The sequence below is a fragment of the Sphaeramia orbicularis genome, chromosome 3 (genome assembly GCF_902148855.1).
Source record: "Sphaeramia orbicularis chromosome 3, fSphaOr1.1, whole genome shotgun sequence".
Taxonomy (NCBI): Eukaryota; Metazoa; Chordata; class Actinopteri; order Kurtiformes; family Apogonidae; genus Sphaeramia; species Sphaeramia orbicularis.
The window spans coordinates 7,508,789-7,531,780 of record NC_043959.1 but is presented as its reverse complement, the minus strand read 5'-3'; the positions used below and the strand labels follow the sequence as shown (position 1 = coordinate 7,531,780).

At 36.3% G+C, this 22,992-nt stretch overlaps 1 protein-coding gene across 2 annotated transcripts in view; it reads left to right on the top strand.

Moving 5' to 3' along the window:
• The window catches only part of dis3l (DIS3 like exosome 3'-5' exoribonuclease), a 43,336-nt gene that overhangs the window by 6,857 nt on the left and 13,487 nt on the right, over positions 1 to 22,992 (top strand). Inside the window, exons 4-8 of one of the 2 annotated variants that reach the window (XM_030161667.1) lie at positions 7,966 to 8,101; positions 15,052 to 15,219; positions 17,299 to 17,377; positions 17,486 to 17,671; positions 20,736 to 20,905. In XM_030161667.1, coding sequence (XP_030017527.1) covers positions 7,966 to 8,101; positions 15,052 to 15,219; positions 17,299 to 17,377; positions 17,486 to 17,671; positions 20,736 to 20,905 — 739 coding nt within the window. The remainder of the gene's footprint in view (positions 1 to 7,965; positions 8,102 to 15,051; positions 15,220 to 17,298; positions 17,378 to 17,485; positions 17,672 to 20,735; positions 20,906 to 22,992) is intronic. The other variant, XM_030161674.1, reaches the window with a different exon arrangement.

Sequence of the window (22,992 nt, the reverse complement as noted above, 5' to 3'; positions counted from 1 at the left end):
AGTTTTAACTTTAGGATTATTTAAGTTCAAGAAAAGAGACTGTCTTGACAAGTAGACCTAAACTCATCAAGTGTAAATAGGATTATATTTCTACTCTGGCACTTTTCAGCCGATGGAATACATTATGGAATACAACATTTAGTCCTTGAAGTTGATGTGTTGCATGCAGCAAAACTGTCAATGTAAGGGTCTCAGTGACTTTGACAAGGGCCAGGTTGTGTTAGCCAAATGACTGGGTCAGAACATCTCCAAACTGCAGGTATAGAGGGTATGCACGTGAGGTCACCACTAGCGAAAGTCACCGCAGTTACGCCCACTGAGTGGCAGAAAGAGGCAGGTGAATAGCGGCTTTGGCTTGAATACTGCGAAAACTTTAGAACAATCTAAAAAATGGGGAAGAGCTGTTGTGCCATTGATTGCACAAATAGGTTTAAAAAGCACTCGGAGCTATTGTTTTACCGGCTACCTAAAGCCAAAGACAGAAGAAGCAGATGGATCGCTGCAACTTGTAGAAATAACTGGAATCCAGGCAACGAAACCTGGATTTGTGTCAGGTAACGTTAATTTATGCTGTATTCTTGCGTAAAATCATACCTTAAATTACATATCGTTTTGGCTAATGTTACTTCTTAGTAAAGCTCTTAATGTTAGCATCTGTCATTTAGTTATATGTTTCATAACTGAAACGTTTGTGTCTTCAACTGTGTGATTATGAACCTTGTGCTCTACATGATTTGTGAACTAGCTTAAACTGAGGCTAACCTAGTTTTCCAAATAAGGGGTTACTCTAGCACAAAGCTGTTGTAGCTGTGTTGTATCAAGTATTTGATGTTAACTATACTTAAATATCAAAAGTACAAGTAGATCATACACTCACTTGGGTCAATACTAAGGGTTCAACTCCAGTAAATCAGTAGCGACCTGTGAGCACTACTGCTGGGCCTTTACCTTGGCAATGTAATAGCAATGGAAACTGAAGGCGTATTAATTTGTGGAGGGGATTTCAACATAGTGATAAATCATAAACTGAATACAACAAGTATAAGGAAAAACAAAAGACAGTTCGCAAATTTTTTTTAAAATTGTCCCTAGGAGAGATGGGAATGATCGATATATGGAGGAATATGAATCCTATCAAAAAAGACTTTACTCGTTACTCAGTAACTCACAGGGTCTACTCAAGGATTGATTATTGTTTTTATAAATAAGGAAGACAGATATAGAGTAGAAGAATGCACAATTAAGGGAGCAGATTTATCAGACCATAATGCAGGTTATCTACAGATCCACTTAAATGGTAGGAAAAAAACAATCTGGAGGCTTAATGTAGGAATTCTAAACAATAAGGAAATAGTTAAAGACATGAAAAAGGAATTTAGACAATATGTAGATGAGAGTAATAATGGAGAAGTTGAACCAACAATTGTTTGGGATGGTCTGAAAGCGGTTGTTCGAGGAAAACTTGTAGCTAAAACAGCATCATTAAAAAAAAGCAAGATTAGCAACTTTCAAGATATACACTGAAAGGTTAAGGGAATTAGAACAGCTACACCAAATTATGAATTCATAATTCTAGGAACAGAGAGTGTACCAGCAAATTCAGGATATTGAAACCAAAATTAATGATATACAATTAAGTGAAATGGAAATAAAATGTATCTAAAGCAGAGTTATTATGAAATGGGCCCTAGATCTACAAAATTATTAGCTAAACATATTAAAAAGCAACAGGCAGAAAATATTGTACATAAAATCAGAGACCAGGTAACCAATAAGATCACTTATGACCCAGAACATATAGAAAGAATATTCAAGACATTCTGTGAAAAACTATATACACAACCACCAGCTGCAGATGAAGGTGTAATGGAAGACTTTTTAAACCAACTGGAAATGCCATCAATTAGTTCCTCTCAAAACAATATCTTAGCAACCGACATCACAATTGAAGAGATTAAAGAAGCAATAAATTTGTTAAAAAATAATAAATCTCCAGGTAGCGATGGATATCCTGCGGAATGGTATAAAACGTTTAAGGATGAGCTGATCACAGTGCTCCAGGCCTCATTCAATTGGACTCTCAAAGAAAACAAAATCCCTCCAACATGGGCAGAGGCAATAATTTCAGTTATACCAAAGCCAGACAAAAACAAAGAAGAATGTGCAAGTTACAGGCCAATTTCAATATTGAACATAGTTTACAAAATATATACGTCCATTATCACCAAAAGACTAAATACCTTTTTGTCAGACCTCATAGACGAAGATCAAACAAGCTTTATAAAAGGACGTCAAACCCAAGACAACATCCAGAGAACACTCCATATAATAGAACAAGCACAGAAAGAAAAGCAAAGTACTATCTTAGTAAGCATAGATGCTGAAAAAGCATTTGATTGTGTGAATTGGAGTTTTCTTCATAAAGTACTAGAGCGTTTAGTATTTAATAAAAAATCCATACAGTTAATGAAAACATTATACAAAGAACCTACAGCTGGAATAAAAATAAATGGAAGTCTGACTGATAAGATCCGGCTGCAAAGATCCACCAGACAGGGATGCTGCCTATCACCTGCCCTCTTTGCTATCTGTATCGAGCCCTTAGCTCAGGCAATTCGGCAAAACAAAGAAATAAAAGGAGTTACAATAAACGGGCTAGAACACAAAATTGGACTTTTTGCTGATGAGCTTTCCTCAAACAACCAAACACAACTCTCCCTATATTCATGAAACTTTTTGATTCATATGGTCATCTGTCAGGATATAGAATAAATATTTCTAAGACTCAAATCCTCACAATTAATTATAAACCAGCTAGGGCTGCACGATTTTGGCAAAAAAAAAAATCCCGATTTTTTTTCCTCTAAAAACTTGATTTTCGATTTTGATTTCGATTTTTGCGTAAAACTACAAAAGACAACAGAAGTCAGCATGTCGTTTTCGTGAGCAGCCAACAATGCAAGGCACTGCTCTGACCTCAAATCTGTGATGGTATCACGTGATGAACCCACAGAAGTTTATTTGTTCTTAATTAAATTTTTATTGAATGAAGTAGAGTATACACCCAATGTATACAACAAGAAAATAACACAAGTTTGCCAGGGGGAATACACTGTAATACAATGTCCAAATCAGAGCAAATACTTATGTTTTTTATACCTTTTTTATACTAGCCTTTTTGTTTCCAGATTTATCGAACAGCTTTAAATAAAGTTCAACATCTTTCAAAAAATAAATAATATTTGGTTTTGTGTTACAGAACTTACATTTGTGAATGAAAAATGTAGCAAGTAAGAGGACTAAATTTATATACATATATATATATATATATATACATATATATATATATATATATATATATATATATATATATAATTTATTTATTTTATTTATTTTTATTTTTTTATTTTTTCCTCTGGGTATCTGGGCCCACAGAAGTGATACCAATGTAAGTCAGTGACAGGCATCAGTCGTGCGTGCGTGGACCACGTTATTATGACTGATCCACATGTGGTTCTATTTAAACTGGGGGACCCGTGCGTGGAACAGACCGACCCAGGACACGCTGGAGGGATTCTGTCACTGGAGCTGGTGGATGTGTGTGGGCACAGGGCTGTGTGGGCTCCTCTGCTGAGGCTGATGACCCCGAGACCCGGACCCAGTTCGGAAGAAGACAGTACGGTACGGATCCGGGACAACGTAAGATGAGTGATCCGCATGCAGTTCTATTTCAGTTGCGGGATCCGTGCGTGAAGCCACGGCTTACATTGCTATAAGTACTGCGGGCTCATTAACAGATTTAACGTCCGGTCATTACACGGACTTCTGTGACAGACATCTGTCACTGAGAGGAGGAGGAGCCTACGGGAGCCCGTAAGCGCGCGGCCCGCAGGCACGAGACAGATGAAATCGATTTTACGATTTCCCGTTTTTAAAAATCGTCCTAATTAAAAAATCCGATTTCGATTTAAAATCGATTAATCGTGCAGCCCTAAAACCAGCAAAAGTAATTTGGGAAAACTTTAAACTCAACTGGAATCTGAAATCTATTAAATATTTGGGTGTGTCAGTTACACAAAAATCTGTCAGAACTTTATAAAGAAAATTATGAAACATTAAACCAAAATATACAAAAAGATATAGAAAGATGGTCAACTCTGCCACTAGATTTAAATTCAAGAATTGAGATAATCAGGATGAATCTGCTGCCCAGACATCTATACTTGTTCCAGTCATTACCTGCAGAGGTCCCTTAGAGTCAGTTCATATCATGGGATATGAACTGCAGGGTGGGGAAGCAAAATTTACAATGAGCATTTAGTTGTTTTTTCTCAGCAGGCACTACGTCAATTGTTTTGAAACCAAACATATATTGATGCCATAATCATACCTAACACTATTATCCATACCTTTTCAGAAACTTTTGCCCATATGAGTAATCAGGAAAGCAAACGTCAAAGAGTGTGTGATTTGCTGAATGCACTCGTCACACCAAAGGAGATTTCAAAAATAGTTGGAGTGTCCATAAAGACTGTTTATAATGTAAAGAAGAGAATGACTATGAGCAAAACTATTACGAGAAAGTCTGAAAGATACTATTAAAGAAGAATGGGAGAAGTTGTCACCCGAATATTTGAGGAACACTTGCGCAAGTTTCAGGAAGCGTGTGAAGGCAGTTATTGAGAAAGAAGGAGGACACATAGAATAAAAACATTTTCTATTATGTCAATTTTCTTGTGGCAAATAAATTCTCATGACTTTCAATAAACTAATTGGTCATACACTGTCTTTCAATCCCTGCCTCAAAATATTGTAAATTGTGCTTCCCCACCCTGTATATCTAGGTTCATTTGGGGGGGCAAAAAACCAAGAATCAGATATGAAACCCTCCAGCTGCCCAAAGATTAAGGTGGAATGGCTTTACCCAAATTAAAGGAATATTCCTATGCAGCCCAACTGAGATCTATCTGTTGTTGGTGCAAACCTGGTTATGAGGCTAAATGGAAAGAAATTGAAATAGAAATAGATCAACAACCGATTCAAAATATGATTGGCGACAAAGAGCTATACAAGAAATTTTGAAAAAACATAGACCCAATAACAGGACATACATTAAAATATTAAAAACGTATACATGTTACAATAATTCCAAAAGTTTAAAATGGGTAGCTTATTATAGCAAATTCAAGCCTGCTCAGTATGATTAAAGATTTAAACAGTGGACAGTCAAAGGAGTGACAGCATGGTGTGTTTTAGAAAGACAAGGGCAGCTGGAGAGTTTCCAGAATTTGCGAGAAAAATATGATCTGGGGACACATGACTTTTTTTTAGATATCGCCAACTAAGAGATTATTGCAGAAAGGAAATCTAGGTTGACCACTCCATTGAAGTGAACAGTGTGATCCAAATCATTATCAAAGCATATAAGGAAAGTAAATCAAGAATAATTTCAACTATCTATCGTGGTTTCAACTCACATGACAAAAACTCAACCAATTATATAAAAGAAAAATGGGAGAAGGAGCTCAATGTGGAAATTACAGATGTTGACTGGTTTAATATGTGGAAGATACACCAAACATCCACTAGTTCATGGATCTGGAGGGAGTTTTCCTGGAAAAATCTGGTACTTTTCTTTATCACACCTAAGAAGAAAAGTAAGCAGTTAAACAGACAGCAGAAATGTTGGAGGGAATGTGGAGAATTTGATGTAGATCACACATGTTTTTTTGGAAATGTGATAAAATTTCGTTTTTGGGAAATGGTTTGTGGAGTACTAAAACAAATAATGGGGTATGACATTCCAATGTGCTGGGATGTTCTGTATTTGTGTAACTTATCTGATGGAAATGTAATAGGAAACAACATATACTTGGTTAAGATACTGGTGGTGACTTGCAAAAAAAGCTATTACAAGGAACTGGGGAAGGACAGAAGCACCAACACAGGACCAATGGATTGAAATTATTGACGGAATATATACAATGGAAAGGGTCACTCATAGACTGCGACAACAAGAAGCACAAATGGACAAAAAGTGGAATAAATGGACTGTTTGCAGAGCTGGGACTGATGGAAAGAACGGATAGGGCTGTGTTGAGGAATGTGTGATGTGACCAAGCAATGTTGGTTTGTTCATTTTTCGTTTTTTTTTTGTTGTTGTTTTGTCAAAAATGTGTGAATTTCAATAAAAACTTAAGTGACAAAAAAAAAGAGGGACAACTGGATCTCAGCCCAGTGGAGTATCTGTGCAACTATAACATTATTAGTGGCTGCGCAATATTGTTTAGTCCCCCTTTTGTTGCCAAAACTGGTTTAACCTGTGGCATTGATTTCAGAAAACTTCTGAACGTAGTATGGAATTGAGAGTAGCACCAAGAGCAGTAGCAGTAGATCCTTTAAATCCAGCAAATTCTGGCCTCCATGGGTTCTCCATGGTCCAGCACATCCCATAGATCCTCAGTGTGACCAAGGTCCAGTTACTTCTTTAAAGGAGTGATATTTTGTTTTTTTTAAATGGGATTATGCATTTTAAAACATTTCCCTGTGGTCTACATAAACTGTAAATGCCATGGTCTGAATTCTTCATTAATTCAACTCCACAGGTCCATCTTCAACCCTATTTCTGAGTAATGACACCAGAACGGTTGTTTTGAGCGCTGCCCTTTAAATGCAAATGAGCAACTTCATGCCCCACCCCTTCCAGGTTGTTTGCTGTGTTGCTCTGTCCCATTCAACCAACAACTGAACATTTTAGGTCATCGGCTCGAAGTTTGGACATATTTTCAATATTTACTACAACCACTGCAGCTGATTAACGATTATGGTGAAATGTTCGTCGGAAGTCTTGACCTTATATGTACAAATATCGTGACATAACTAGTTATAGACATAACAAATTAAGAAGGAATTGAAACACTTGATTTTTGCCAGAATGAGTATAAAGATAGCTTTGCAGCACCTGGAGGGTTCAAATTCAAACTGTATCAACAATTAGGGTCCAAATACACAAATAAATGTACCAAAGACTAATAAAAGTGGGTTTAGCAAAATATGACCTCTTTAAACCACTTTTGGTAAGGTATGAACTACCGCAGACCCAGTCATTCAGACGTCACAATTTGACCGTTGAACAACTCAATCAGATCCTTACATTTGTCCATTTTACTGTTTCCAACACATCAATCTCCAGAACTAATCCTTCACTTGTTGCCTAATATATCCAACCCTTGGAAAGATGTCATTATGACAAAAATGAAAAATTATGACCATTTCATGTGTCAGTGGTCATAATGTATGCATCGTGATCAGTATCTCAGAAAAAAAAAACTGATTGTTCCAACATTTTACAGCTCTAGTGTACAGTGAAAATACTGCACAGATTCCTAGATTTCTTTTCTGTGATGTGATTTTGGTCTGGAAAAAAATCAGAGCTATAAAGCAAATATTTCAATAAAATGTTTTGGCAGTATATTCAGTGACCAGGATGGGAGCCAGATATTTTTAAATGGATCACTGTGGTGTGTTGATCGTTAACAAACAAGCATAAAAGAAAAAAAATGTTCAATCAGCACCTACCATCTATGTGCATTAGCAAATGCTTTCAGAGGAGAAAAAAAGATAAATGAGACGAATCTGCATTGTTAAAATGCTGCATAACACTGGGTTTTGTTTAAACCTTAGTCATAATGCAGTGGTTTGTGGTGATGTGCTCTCCCACAGTTCCAAAACTTTTTAAAGAATAAACAAAAGCTATGAAATGTGCTACAACCAGATTGATAAATAGTTTATGACTGTTTTCCTTTTAACTTGAAGCCATCATTCTGCGTCAGAGGTATCGTTAATTTATATGACAGAGTAGGTAAACAGAAGACGTTCAGGTTTAAAGATTTTAACAGGCAAGCTGTCGATGCACCTTTTAGATGAAACACTGAATTACCTTTGTGTGTGTATAAATGTGTCCAGGTGCGTGTACTCTGCTGCGGTGTGGTATCACAACCACCTGGCAGGAATGATGGATATTGTGATGATCACCGAGGATCAGGACGCTGTGGCTCAGTTCAGCAGCCTCAGCTCTGGCGTGTATGTCGTCTCCGTCCAGGTAAACAAACACATCAACAAGAAAAGTCTGGAGATAAAAATCACCAAGTAGAGGCATACTTTTTCTCTTTTGGCTTTGCACTTCAGCAGATTTGGCTTAAAGTTAAAGGAGAAATCTGCCAATGAATTGTAGCTCCCATTTAAAGAAACAAACAATTGTAATACTATATATGCACAATATAAACTGTTAATGTTCTTGAATGTGTGATTATTAGGACTGGTTGATACGGCTAAAAATGTGATCATGTCAGGGTAAATAATTCTTATTATAAATGTAAACATCAGTTATTCCTCAAAGGTGTGGGACTTTCTGGACTTTGTTTTCAAGCTGTAAAACTTGCACACCATGACACAGATTTCTACTTCCAGGTGTTTTCACACAAGTAGGAATGGTTAAATACAGGGTAGGTGAAAAGGAACTAGGCATTAAAAATTGGTAATAAAATCCATATTCCTATTACAAATTTATTGAAACAAGTGATACATGTTCTTGATTACATGGGAAAATGATAGTAAATCTAATTTCAACGTAAGCACCAGTGGCGTCAACCAGTTTCCACAAAGAGCCAGGGATGGAATGAACAACCTTTTGAAGCACGTCGTCTGGGATATCATTTGGAACCTCCTGAATCTGTGAATAAGACATAATAAAATGAGAAGTCCCTTGGCTTGCGCTAGCCTATCGCCTTATCACCATTGGCGATGCATTTTCCTGGTTGGCGAAGTTGTTTTCAACCCGTGTAGCCACAGTGGCAAAGGTATTTTACCACTTATGGCAGCGTGACATTCACAGTTAAGTGCAGCAGATACGCTGTGGAGGAGTAATGTCAGCAGTGTGGAGATTTTTCAAAATAAATGATGGTGATAAAAGTAACGCTGACTGCAAGTAACGTTAAAGACACAGACAGATACGGACGCAGCGTTCTGTCTGTCCCCTACGTACATTCCATCTGATTTCCAGGTGCTGGCGGATGCGTAGCCAGACAGAGAATACCACTGGGGATACGGAGCGGTGCGGACCGCCGCCAGTGGAAGTGAAAACGAAACTAATCGCTCATTTCTCTTTTCTCTACCTGCTGAAGCTTCGCTTTTAAACCTTACCAGCAAAAATGCTGCAATATTAGTATCACTTTAGTGTTGCCTCTCTATCTTTTTTTTTCCTAGCGCAAGCACAACAGTCCCCATTAGTGTTGTTTGTTCAAAAAATGTTGTTGTCATGACTTCAGTGATACTAAAAATTCTATGAGCCATTTCTAATGCCTAGTTACTTTTCACCCACCCTGTATGTGACTAACAGGTGTCATTATCAATGGTTGTGAAAAGGAGTATATGTTGTATGGTACTATATTAGTATGGCTACTTTCAAATATTAAAAAAATGACCCAAAATTAACATTAGCAATTAACAATCAACATCATGTTCTCAGCTAGTTGATTATCATTTGGTTCTCTGTGCTTGCGCTAGGAAAATGAAAGATACAGCCACTGTGGCTACATTAGTAGAAATGAGTGTAGCCACAAAAAGCCACAGCCAGTCTGGGTCCCTGCAGTGGGGCGCATAGCGGACCGCGGCAACGAGCATAGCTCCCCCGGGAAATTTTGGGAAAAATGAAGTCTTTTTCCTGCATTCTGGTGCATTTTGAGCTTAAAAATATGTTCAATCTGGCTTCAGTTTCATACAAAAAAATCATAAAAAATTAACTTTAGTCAACATTTTTATCTAAACTATTTTTATTTCTAATCTAATGTATAACAAAACAATAAATGATAGACTTATAAATACAATTATTCTGACCACTGATGTTCATGAGATTCAATATAAAATAAATTTACGAGTGGAATGAGCGTTTCTCAATTAATCCACCAGGGGGTGCAGCTCTCAATTAACCATACTGGACAAATACCTTGAAGAAGAGTAAGGTTTTTTGAGAAGAAGAAGAAAGTCAGTAATAACAAACATGGAGATGGCAGAGGCAACACTAATGTGATACTAATATTGCAGCATTTTTGCTGGTAAGGTTTAAAAGCGAAGCTTCAGCAGGTAGAGAAAAGAGAAATGAGCGATTAGTTTCATTTTCACTTCCACTGGCAGCAGTCCGCACCATACCCCCGGTGGTATTCTCTGTCTGGCTATACATCCGCCAGCGCCTGGAAATCAGATGGAATGTACACAGAGGACGGACAGAACGCTGCGTCCATATCTGTCTGTGTCTTTAACGTTACTTGCAGTCAGCGTTACTTTTATCACCGTCATTTATTTTGGAAAATCTCCACACTGCTGACATTACTCCTCCACAGTGTATCTGCTGCACTTAACTGTGAATGTCACGCTGCCATAAGTGGTAAAAGACCTTTGCCACTGTGGCTACACAGGTTGAAAACAATTTCACCAACCAGGAAAATGCATTGCCAATGGCGATGTGGCGATAGGCTAGCACAAGCCTAGGTTCTCCGTGTTACCCAGAAAATGTTGCTTCACTTTCACAAATTTATCCCAAGATGCTAATTCAAGAGAGCTGAGCTTCAAAGGGAATACAGGATCATAAATGAGTTCTCCGATCTGGGATCCAGTGAAAATTCCATCACTTTGGACTGCATGCAATTTTTCTTTTAGATAATGAAAGTCATTTTGATCACCTAGAATTTATAGAAATAAAACCTCTTGTGAAATGCAGCTAATGGCTATATATTAACTTGTACTGGAGAAATTCTGTTGTCATTTGGAATCAGCATACTTTTTTTTCTCCTGGTAACGAAATTATTGTTGATCGGTGCTGGTTGTAGAGGCATCTCCGCATTTTTATCTCATCGGCTGATGGGCCATGAGGTATTGTGAAGGCGCTGGGTCCGGCATCTTTGTCATTGTTAGCAATTTCTTCAAACATCTTCTCTGACAAAACTACTGGTCTGATTCATTTCAAATTCCATATGTCGCTTACTTGGGACAATGTCTACAAAATTTGTTCCCAGGTTTGAAAAGTTTTGATCTTTGAATTTTTGACAAACTTTTGAAATATTAAAAATGTGCCTTTACTTATAATGGTCCATGTTATATAGGTTTATAATATGGAAATGGTTCGAGATATCAGTATAGTTACTATTGAGCACTGATAGAAAGTCATATATGGACTTTCATTTAATTAGTTGAGTTCTCCTCCAGTGAAAGTACCACCCACTTCTTTTGGGAGATTGATCTCCTGCATCAAGACCACAGAACCTGACAGCTTCACAAATTCAAGTTGCTTTTGATTCTTGATAGAACATGCCGGGGAGATACAGGGACATTGGTCCTATTTTTTTTTTTTTTTTCTAGGCACTACTGAAAGTAGCGCTAAAATAAATCCATCCTCCAGTGTAACACTATTGCTTTTACTGCTACCAAAGGGCCAACATTCAGCTTTAATATTGCAGTGTTTACATCCTTTTTGAGTGAACACTTCTAGAAGTGGTAGCCCTGTAAATGTCCTGCTGCACTCTTCAAAATGAGTACACAGTATTGATGTGAACAGCCTCAAGCACCCTTAAAGCTCAAAGTCTGGGTGTTTTCAAAGACTTAGAGTTAAAGTTCTTATTTTAAAAAGTTTAATTTAATAGGTGAAAAATGACATGAAACATCCAACAGTGTTTTTAATTTGTGCCTGTCCAAACTGATTGCCCCGTATGTTCTAATTTTAGTCATGTAATAATACAGAGAACATGTTTTTTTCTCAGTGCCGAAGTAATACTGTAACATCTAATTGTGTTGCATTGCCTTGCCCTGTAGATGCTGTATTCGACCATATCGCTCCATTGAGCTGTTTGACAACTAATATGCTATTGGAGTAGTTAAGGCAAGAAATTGACAGAAAAAGTAAACTCTCATGGCTGAAGTAAAGTTTTGATGAAGTTGCCACAGTAGGCCTCAGTGGAGCGATGTGGACTGTTTTAACAGATGAGAAGCCACGATGAATCACCGATAGACAATGGAAATCATATAAACAGTTTTTTTTTCTGGGAGGAGGGCAGTAACATTCAACTACTGTATTTGTTAACACTTATAATGTATTATGGAAATGCTGAATATCAGTGGTTCTCAGCCTCTTTGGGAATAAACCTATTATTAGTAGTCATAGTAGAAGTAGTAGAAATATAAACTGCTCTGTTGAGGAAACTACACAGAGGACACATTAACACTTACTGGAGAAAAGTCATGACAAAACATGGACATTCTAAGGTGCCTATGTTATAAAAATTTCTATAGAAGAAAACACTACATAAAAAAAATTGTGTCTTTGTCAGAATTTTCATTTTCAGTCATTAGTTGCAGATGAGGTGATTGTTATTCTTTCATGCAGGGAGGAGGACTTCCAAAACGATAAAACACACCTTCCACTGTGCAGCTGAAATCATTCTAGCAGAGTGCATCCTGCCAGACCATCAGAGATCTTGTTAAACACTGCAAATAGCACACTATGCAAAAAAGCGTTTGAAAGCGTGAATGAAGATTGAATCCACAACAACCATCAATTAAAATAAAAATTACAGTGAATTTTTAATATTTCAGTTATTGTATGGTATTTAATTAATAGAATTTGATCAATAAAGTTGCACAAAATTTGTTTAATTAGAACTGCTATGTCAAGAAAGGTTCTGATTACATATTTTGGGGCATGTGAACACGTCACTGAGTTTAGCATCCATGTTAAGTTGGAATCTAAACAGAATGACTAAAATCAAGTTGAGGAAATGCAGGATGTTAATACTGTCTGTACTGTAAATGTTAGCTCTTGTAAGCTAACATTTACTGTATCAGCCTCTCAATTTCACATCAAATGATCCACACTTAACATTTTTCTAGTCTCCCATCTTTGTTCTTATGCTCTTTCTTCAGAGTAAATGAACTCAACACTGAGTTCCAGAAGTGCAAATGCAATAGAAAATGGAGGGAAACTTATTTATTCAAACACTATGTCCTAAAGTGGCCATAGTTTGGCAAGGGAGTATGTGAGGAAGAGCAGGAGGTGAAACCAAACTAAAGCTAACGTTCTGAAAACACAGACCACGCTTGCTGCTTAGAAATTTTAACCACTTGCTAATTTATAGTCTATCCCATAACTGCGTATCCACTGTATCACAGAAATAGAAGACCTTCAAAGAATTGTATTTTGCAAATGCTTCATACAGTTTACCATTTATCTGTAGCATTAGCCAGCTTTAGCTTCCCCAGCTCCATCCTTTTGAATAATTAATGTCACATCACTTCACAATAGAACACCAAAAAAACAGTTGGCAACATGATGGTGGCTACGTCCACTTCCCTTATGCAGTGAGAGTATGATAGTGAATGTATACTAATGTAGCTAGACACTCCAAAAGTCTGAGTCAGCAGACGTGGAAGCTGTCAATCACCTGTCAATAAATGCCTGATACAACAGATATCAAAACCTTCTAATAGCCCCAAAATCTTATTTACATCTCAAAAACTTTCAAATGAACCACCAGAACAATTATTAGAAGGTCTAAATCCAGTGAGATCATAATGACTCCAGGTATATGACAGCTTTTCTTGAGATAACATGATAAATTTGAGTGGGATTTTTTGGGGCCAACAAATCTACTCTCTCTAACAGATGTCATTCAACAAAGATGACAAATGCACTTCTTTAGCCTGGGACAGTTTTCAGAATGCAGTATTGTTTACACCCATGTTTTCTAGCTTGCATTTATTCATCTTCAATACGTTGACACTGGACTAGTCATGTCACCACCATCTGTAGATGAGTGGAATAGTGTGTCTCCAATGGTACGACTGTGCATTGTTACCCACATGCATGTGCACCCTCATTCCACTAGAAAACCGCCAAGGGACCCCCTCAGAGGATCACTAGAGGTCTCAAACTCCACAGCACACCATTAATAACAGTTTAAAAATACTGTACTACAGGAACAGCTGCAGGAGTAAGGAGAACAGGTACCACCACTGTACTGTAGAACAGGGAAGTCAAACTCATTTTTTTCTGGGGCCACATTCAGCCCAATTTGATCTCCAATGGGTAGAACCAGTGAAATAAAAGCATAATAGCTTATAAGTAATGACAACTTTAAGTTTTTCTCTTTGTTTTAGTGCAGAAAAATAACATTCAATCATGAAAATATACAGTGACAAAACTATCCAAACAAAAAGCATGTGAATAATCTGAAAAAAGTGAAATTTCTTAAGAAAAATAAGTGCAAGTTTAACAATATTATACCTCAATTTATCATTTATACCTGTGCATTACAGATCAGATCTATAAAGGCACAAAACATTTAGTAACAGTCAGAATATCGTTAAAATTGGACTTCATTTTCCTTAAACATTTCAGGTTCATATTTTTCAGGTTATTCACATTTTACTGTTAAAGAATAGTTTGTTCATATAAATATTTTCATATTTCATTTAGCGTTATTTTTATGCATTAAAACAAAGCTGAAAACTTAGGAGTTGTTGTTATTTATAGGCGTAACGTAATATTTTTTTCACATTAAACCAAGAAAATTTGGAGTCATTATTTATAGGTTGTTATGCTATTATTTTACTTGAGGTCTTATTTGTCTGAATGTGGAACCTGAGCTAAAACGACTTTGACAACCCTTGACTGTTAATATCTTCAGTGTGGTTTTTGCACCTTGTAAATTCATCCCGGGGGCCAGATTGGAACTTTTGGCGTGCCAGTTTTGGCCTATGGCCTACATGTTTTACACCCCTGCTGTAGAAGAAAAATTACAACATGGTTAAACACTCATGGGCTGTAAGAATAACAGGAAAAGATGGTAACGCAGTAAACTCTTTAATACTTCAGCAGGTTGGGTAAAAGAGTGAACAGTCAGGAGTACAGTGTATTACCATGAATGCTAAAATAACACGTAATGGATGCCATTTATGGAATATTTGTTGCTCAAGTTTTCTGTCCATGTTTCTATTCTTTTTCAGGATTATTTGTCTAACTTCTGGATGGAACTGCATGCAGCCCATGAGCTGTACAACTCCATTTCCCAGGCACTCGAAGAGAAAGAGAGCGAGGGTACAGAGAAGGAGTACACAGAGCATCTACCTTCTGAAATCCTGGAAGCTGGGATCAAGTCTGGAAGATACATTCAGGTACCGTACAAATCCACCTGTCTGGTTTGTGTCGTGTAAGTCTTTAGTTAGAGAACCTGTTATTAAACTAAAAGGAGGGAAAGAAACACAATATATATCTTGAAATGTTTTGGAAAACCCCGTATCTCCAGGAATTTATGCCCCAGCAGGTAATACCACTGAAAAAGACTCCTGTCTGCTTTTGTCAGAATTTATGGTGGCAATACAGTTGCGAATCCAGACTGATTTAAAAGACAGACAATACATCTGAAAACAATAACACAACTATGGAAAAACACAGACATAAAGTTCAGTTTGACTGGTACATCTGGAGTCTGCAGTTAAATATTTATGATAGACAGAAATGAATCATGGAAACGTGTTTATGAAGAGAACAGCATCAGCAATATGAAGATGTAATGTGTGAGATGTTTGTGATAAACTCTCCTCACCATAGAAAACTATTGAGATTGAAGGTAGATAACACATAATAGTTTTCATCTGATGCTGTATGAAGACAACAGTGCAGACTGACTAAAAACATGAGAGATATTGAAGGCCCCTTTTCTCTGTAAATGGATATTATCCTTGTTGAAACTGCAAAAATGTGTTGATCACTCAGTTAACTGTGACACTAGAAAGATATTAAATCTTTTCCTTTATCACTACTGGATTTATTATTGAAGCCAGGTTTTCAGACTTCTCAAGGCACACCTGTATTCATGTCCTCAAATAACATCTAATAATTCTCTCCATCTGTCAGCTGGTGGAATGAGATTTTTTTTTTTTCCATTTGCCTCTGTATTGGGATGAGTGTGTACAAACATGTGTGAAATTATCTTTCAATGAGACTATTAGATGAAAAAGTAGCCAAGCATATTATTTAATGTCCATAATGTGTGTAAAATGGCTTTAGTATTTTTAATTATTTAAAAATCCTACAGTAAAAGAAGTTGAAAATGGTCTGTGACCTGTTGTACAATGATATTACTGAAAATATTTTGCTAAATATTTTGCTAGAATGTTTATATATCTCTATGTAGAAATGAAGGAGATATTTCAATAGTTTTAGCAACTGTGAAAAGTTAAAGCTTGCAAATTAATGTGAAATGAATGTGGAGGCTGTCATAAATAGTAGTAGTAGTTTATTCGGTCGTTAATTTAAACAACAAACAAAAACAACATATCTATTGTTCCATATACAAATGTGGCTGAAGTTAAGACTTATTTTGCCTAACCCTCACTTTATGTATGTATGTGTTTTTATCAACTTTATGTGGATCGGTATGGTATAATCATTGCCCAGAATTATGTGAAATTTGGTGGTGGTGGGGGGGTTCTGAAAATCATTTCATATGTGAAGACCCCCAAACCCCCTGCTCCTTACAGTATGTTTTTTCCACAAACTAAAGGAACATGCTTTAACCAGACAACACCTAATCCTTCTGAAAACCCAGAAGAATACTGAAGATGTTGGCAGTGAAATAAGAAAGAGGAATGGCAGATGTCGGCCCATTAATTTTAACAAAGGAAAGTGAGAAAAAATTTAAAAAACCTTTTTTATTTTAAATGTTGTGACTGTTCAAGTTCCAGAAGCTATGAGGTGCACCTGAATGCGCCACAACGTCTAAAACTCCTACAGTAAAAGCAGAGAATAGAAGCCTCTTATTGGTAAATGACACCTAAATCCAGTAAAGACAATCAATTGAGTTTTTATTGCATTAATATAACCTCAGAAAACTGAAAATCTACCCACATTTCTCACGTTTGGACCTAATTCATATGTTTTTGTATGGTTGTGTTTTGCCATCATAATTATGTTTAGTTTTCTCAAATGCACAACACACCTGGGCACCATTTGGGAATCACTAATATGAGCTTTGATGGGTAATAAAACTGGTGTACAGGAAATTAAGTGTGCAGATGTCCTCCTCTCTTGTTGGTTTTTACATTTAGCACATTTTTTATTTCTGTTGGTGTTTGACTACATTTACCTGAACATCTGTATGGCCACACATTACAAGTAAAAGTAAAATAAGATGTTATATACTGCCTAGACATTGTTATTTTTTTTTTAGTTGTTTTTGCTTTTTTCAACAGGGTGTTCTGAACGTCAACAAGCATCGAGCTCAGCAGGAGGCTTTAATCACAACACAAGCATCCTCTAACAAGAACACAGGTACGTTCACAGCAGCTCTGTGGATCAAACACATGAACTCACAGTACTTTGTCTTTATTTGTGATCTATTCTCCACTGTCTCCCCTCTTCTGTCTTGTCTTTTCACAGTTGCAGACCTCAGCAGGGATGTATTAGTTTACGGTGGTAAGAATCGTAACAGAGCAGTGCACGGCGATGTGGTTGTGGTGGAGCTGTTACCAAAGAGTGAGTGGAGAGGGAAGGTCACGTCCCTGACAGAAAGACAGGGAGACGAGAAGACTGGAGAGGACGAGAAGAGCAAACCCATGCCTACAGGTGGGACAGACTCATTAGCATCATCGGGGACGTCACATCTGCTCTCCATTAATTCTCAGATTACAATGGCCAATTTTTAGGTTTAAGTATGGTTTAATATGATTAGATAATCTTATACTAAGAGTCTTATGCCTCTTAAGGTGTTCTATTGCAGTCTTTCTCGAATGGGGGTACATGTACATGGGGTACTTGGAAGGAGCCCAGAGGGTACTTGAAATTTTTTGGGAAAAATACTTTAAATAAGTCATGATGAACTGAATATAACATAAATAATGAGAATTAATGCTGAAATATAAAACACAATAAATACATTCATATAATAGTTTTATTGTCAGTCTTCTTGTTCAGGCTTTGGTAACATTTTAAGAACTTTTCTATTTTATAGATAAAGATGAGTTTATTTAATTAAGTAATTATTTTTGGTTGATGGAAGGTTCATTTATTAATTAATGATCAATTCATTTATTTTTCATAAAGCTGCATATGACTTTCATCACCAATTTTTCATCAAATCTGTAAAACCCAAGTCATAGCCTAAGTATCATGAATCCATTAGTCTTTCTGTGATTACGGGCCTGAATCCCTTCCCTCACAGTGAACAACTATTAAGTGTACTCCATCAGAAGCAGTCCTTTGTTTACATACCAAACCGAAACCAAACTGTCATTTGCAAGAAGCATTGCAGGAAGCAATGAAGCCATTTCTGTGTTTGTCGCTACTGCAGCCAGACTGCAGCTGCTGCAGTCAGACTGCGGCTGCGTGTGTAATCACGGAAAGACTCACAGATTTGTGATACTTAGGCTATGACTCGCGTTTTACAGATTTGATGAAAAGCTGGAGAAAGTCATATGCAGCTTTAACTATTAAAAAGGCCACCTTTCACTTTATGTTTTGCACACTAAATTAGTCAAAAAGATAGTTATTTTTAATATATTACAGAATGTATGTTGCTTGTTTACAAAGTTTTGAAAATAAAAACAGATACCCCTGACACAGGAACAAGTTTTGCCTAATTTTTTCAATCAGTAATGCTGAAGCAAGAATTGGGGGTACTTGGCTAAACACATATATTTCAGGGGGTACTCCACTGTAAAAAGTTTGAGAAGTACTGCTCTACTGAATGGTGTCACCATCAACTAAATTTATAATAGTTTTGTGATTTTCATAAGTTTTAATTTTTATTGTATTTTGACTTTATGTTTTGACTCTCAGTTTAGTTATAACTAGTTTGTGGATTTGTCAATACAGTTTATTTTTTTAATGCTTTGTTACCTCCGCCAGGAGGTATTGTGATCACTTTGCTTTATGTGTTTGTGTGAGTGCGTGTTTGCGTGTTTGTTTGTTAGCAAGATAACTCAAAAAGTTATGGACTGATTTTCATGAAATTTTCAGGAAATGTTGATACTGCCACAAGAAAGAAATGATTAGTGATGGTGGTGATTGGGTGGGGGGGGGGGGGGCTTTGCTTGTTTTGGTTTATTTTTGGTGTTAGTATTTATTTTTTGCTGGGTTTTCAACAGTTTCTGTTGAAGGTAAAATTGGTTAGGTTTTCTGGTGAAAGTTTTTCAAAAGAACTATTAAATTTGTGGTATTATCCCTTATGGTACATTTGCATAATCCTCCTTTTATCACCCTCCACTAAGAGGCATATACTGATATCTGACACATAAGCATATTCAAAGTAATTCACTCACACAATGTTATGAATGGATTAAAAACACAGATGTGTGATCCACTGACATCTGCTGATGATTTTATATTCACTAGTATATAGGCTCATATGTTTGTGTTCACTAGACTTACTAAAAACATTTTCTCTATAATTTGGATTTATGTTAATATGTTTTGTCAATTAGTTATTTAATTAGTTATTGTTTTTTGTAACACTTCAAATTTCTTTTTTTCAGTTCAAAAAAATGTTTTTACACCTAGTCTTTGTTATTCATTAGTTTTCATTAACAATAATAGTACAAATTGACCTTTTTTTTTTTTGTTATAGATGACAGATGTGTTCTCTACCTGAGGGATCTTCAACTAAAATAGCAGGAGGTCTGATAAAACAGCCCTCCTCTCAAACTGAGCTCTGAACAGTTACAGAAGCAGGTTTACGCAGGTGGCTTGAGTGTATGAATCATGAAGGTTTTTAGCCTTTAGAAGAAGGAACCTTAAGCACAATCTGTCAGATAAATGTAGGAATGAACACATGAATATGATTTGTGAAATGTTTTTTGTAAACCTAATGCTCTAACAGCTTATCTATGAGTAACTGTTCAGGTGAATTTTAGGTTTCTTTTTTATTAGTCTTTTTTTCTTTTGCAGTGGGTGTGCATTACATTAACTGGGTAAAACACAGAAGTGTCAGAATTTAAAGAAGATAACATGATAATATTCTCAGTGCAAAAAATAACATTTAATTATGAAAATATTCATATTTTACAAACTATCCAAATAAAAAAGGTGTGAATAACCTTGAAAAATATTTCTATAGAAAAATAAGTGTAATTTTAATAATATTATGCCTCACCTTATCATTTATACATATGCATGATGAATCAGATCTACAAAGGCACAAAACATTTACTAACAGGCAGAATGTTGTTAAAATTGCACTTTATTTTTTCAGACATTTCAGGTTCATATTTGTTCAGCTTATTCACATTTTATTGTTGAAGGACAGTTTGTTAATGTAAATATTTTTATGATTTCATGTTATTTGTTGTACTCAAAGAAAAAAATTTGGATTTGTCAGTATTTATAGGCATAATGTAATTTTTATAATTTTTTTTTTCATATTAAATCAAAAAGAAAATTTGGTGTCATTATGTATAGGATATTATGCTGTTATTTTACTTGAGGTCTGTATGTGACCCCTGAACTACAACAAATTCAACACCCTTGACTATTAACATCTTCAGTGTAATTTTTGCACTTTCAACTCCATTCTGTGGGCCAGTTGGAACCTTTGGGGGCTGGTTTTGGCCTGTGGGCCACATGTTTGACACCCCTGCTCTACATGATATATTATAACTGAAATGTCTCTCCCTTGCTCTGATAAAACCTGCAGGCTATGTGGTGGGAATCCTACAGAGGAACTGGAGGGACTATGTGGTAACGTTTCCACCCAGAGAGGCCACTCAGTCCCAGAGCAGAAACTCCCAGCGAATCCTGGCCATACCCTGGGACCCTCGCATTCCCAAGATCCGCATAAGTACTCAGCAGGCTGACGCACTGCAGGTGTGTTCTACTTACTTATTTTTTCCTTTAATTCACTAGACACTACTGACAGTAATTACATGGAAGGATACACTTTAACTAATCTCTTAAGTTAATCAATAATTCCTATATTTTGGTAGTTTTATAATTAATGTGAAGTTGCTTTAGTTCCAGAATACTGCATTGGTAGTATGTATTTATTTAGTTTTCTTACAGCTGCTTATTATTATTATCAGCATTATTAGCATTATTATTTATCATTTTGACTACTATTACTGTTTTTACCTTATTATAACTTTTATCCTGTGATTATTAAACTATATGTATGTGTATATATATATATATATATATATATATATATATATATATATACACACATATATATATATATATATATATATATACACACACATATATATATATATATATATATATATATATATATAAATATATGTATGTACACACACACACAACATAATTAGATATTTATTAAAGGTTGACTGATTATCAGCCGGCCCGATTATCGGCGCCAATATTTGGAAATTTGATGTATATCGGTCTTTTTTTAATCCGACGGGCCGATATTAAGAAATCAATTTAAAACTGGGTTATTTCAGCTCAGATGCAGCCGCGCCCCTCTCTCTCTCTCTCTCTCTCTCTCTCTCTCTCTCTCTCTCTCTCTCTCTCTCTCTGTCTGTCTGTCTGTCTGTCTGTCTCTCTCTGTCTGTCTCTCTCTCTCTCCCTCTCTCTCTCTCTCTCTCTCTCTCTCTCTCTCTCTCGCTCTCTCCTGCACTATCCACCCCGCGCCCTCTGATTGGTTGATGCTGAAGCTGTCCTCACACACACACAGACTGGGACTGACTTGGGATGAGACTGTGTTCTACATACATTTTTCTCCATTACTAATACATAGAGCGTTTAGAGCCAGATTGATGAACTAATGTTCTGGTAAAAGCTCATCAGACTCCACCTTAGCGTGCTTCCTTAAAACAAGTGAACTGAGTTTTTTAGGCGCTCTCTCTTAATCCCACACACATGCTTTTCTATCACAGACTGTTTCCATCTCCATATAATCAGCAGTCTAATTCACAGACATGTCAGGAGGTAATATGAGTTAGCAGAGCTGCCGCTAATGTTTACTCTGCTCTGACGTTCTTCTGAAACATTAGTAGTGAGATGTAGAGCACAGGGATGTTTATTACAGTTTCAGAAGAGTTGTCTGCGTTCACCTTTGACACGTGTTTTCTCTCCGGAGCTTCTCACACGAGAAAACTTCGCCTCTCTGTGGTGTGTACCCCCTGCGTCAAATAGTGCCGCTATGGGGCTCTGACCATATGCGTCGATTTCTGACTATTTGGGGTGAGACTGTGTTGGTATGTAATGTAATAGTGTGTGTTTGCGTTAAAGTCACATGAAGAACTCTACAACTCACAACTACTAATGTTGCTGTGAGCTTTCTAGTCCTATGATCTGAAAATTAAAGTGAAGATGAGAGAGAGTAAAATTCAGAGGTGATTTATCTGAACATGATGGAACATTTTAAATCCTGTGTGGGCTCATTAAAGCCCTAAAGGCTGTTTGTGTTCTGTCAGGAGTTTAATTGCACTCATAGCAACTATTATATTTTCTTATGTAGCTTTTGTCATATTAATCATTACTAATGTAGCAACATAGTTTTGAATGACAGGGTCCCTGCTATCACATGGTAAAATATAAAATTTAATAATGAAATCAACTTAAGGCTTCCCAAATGCTGTAATAAATGAAGCATGATGAGTTGAGCATATGTCAGCATGTGGCCCAAGAGTTTACAAGAGTCTCCCTGTATTTTTGTTGTGTTTGAACTTAAAACAAAGATAAGTCATTATAGTTATATTTAAATTTTACTTTATTTACTGTGAAAAAATTTAAGGGAGATATTTATTTAAGCTTTTATTCAACTTTATAAGAGATGCTTCTGAGTCTAGGAAATCCATGCACTTCTGGAGCTATTATTTTCTATTTGTTTGATTAAATAAACATGCTTTAAGCATTTAAACGAAGTTCAGTGTTTGCATTATTCAAAATTTGTCACGCCAATTTTTACGCTTCTACTGCAAATGAATATC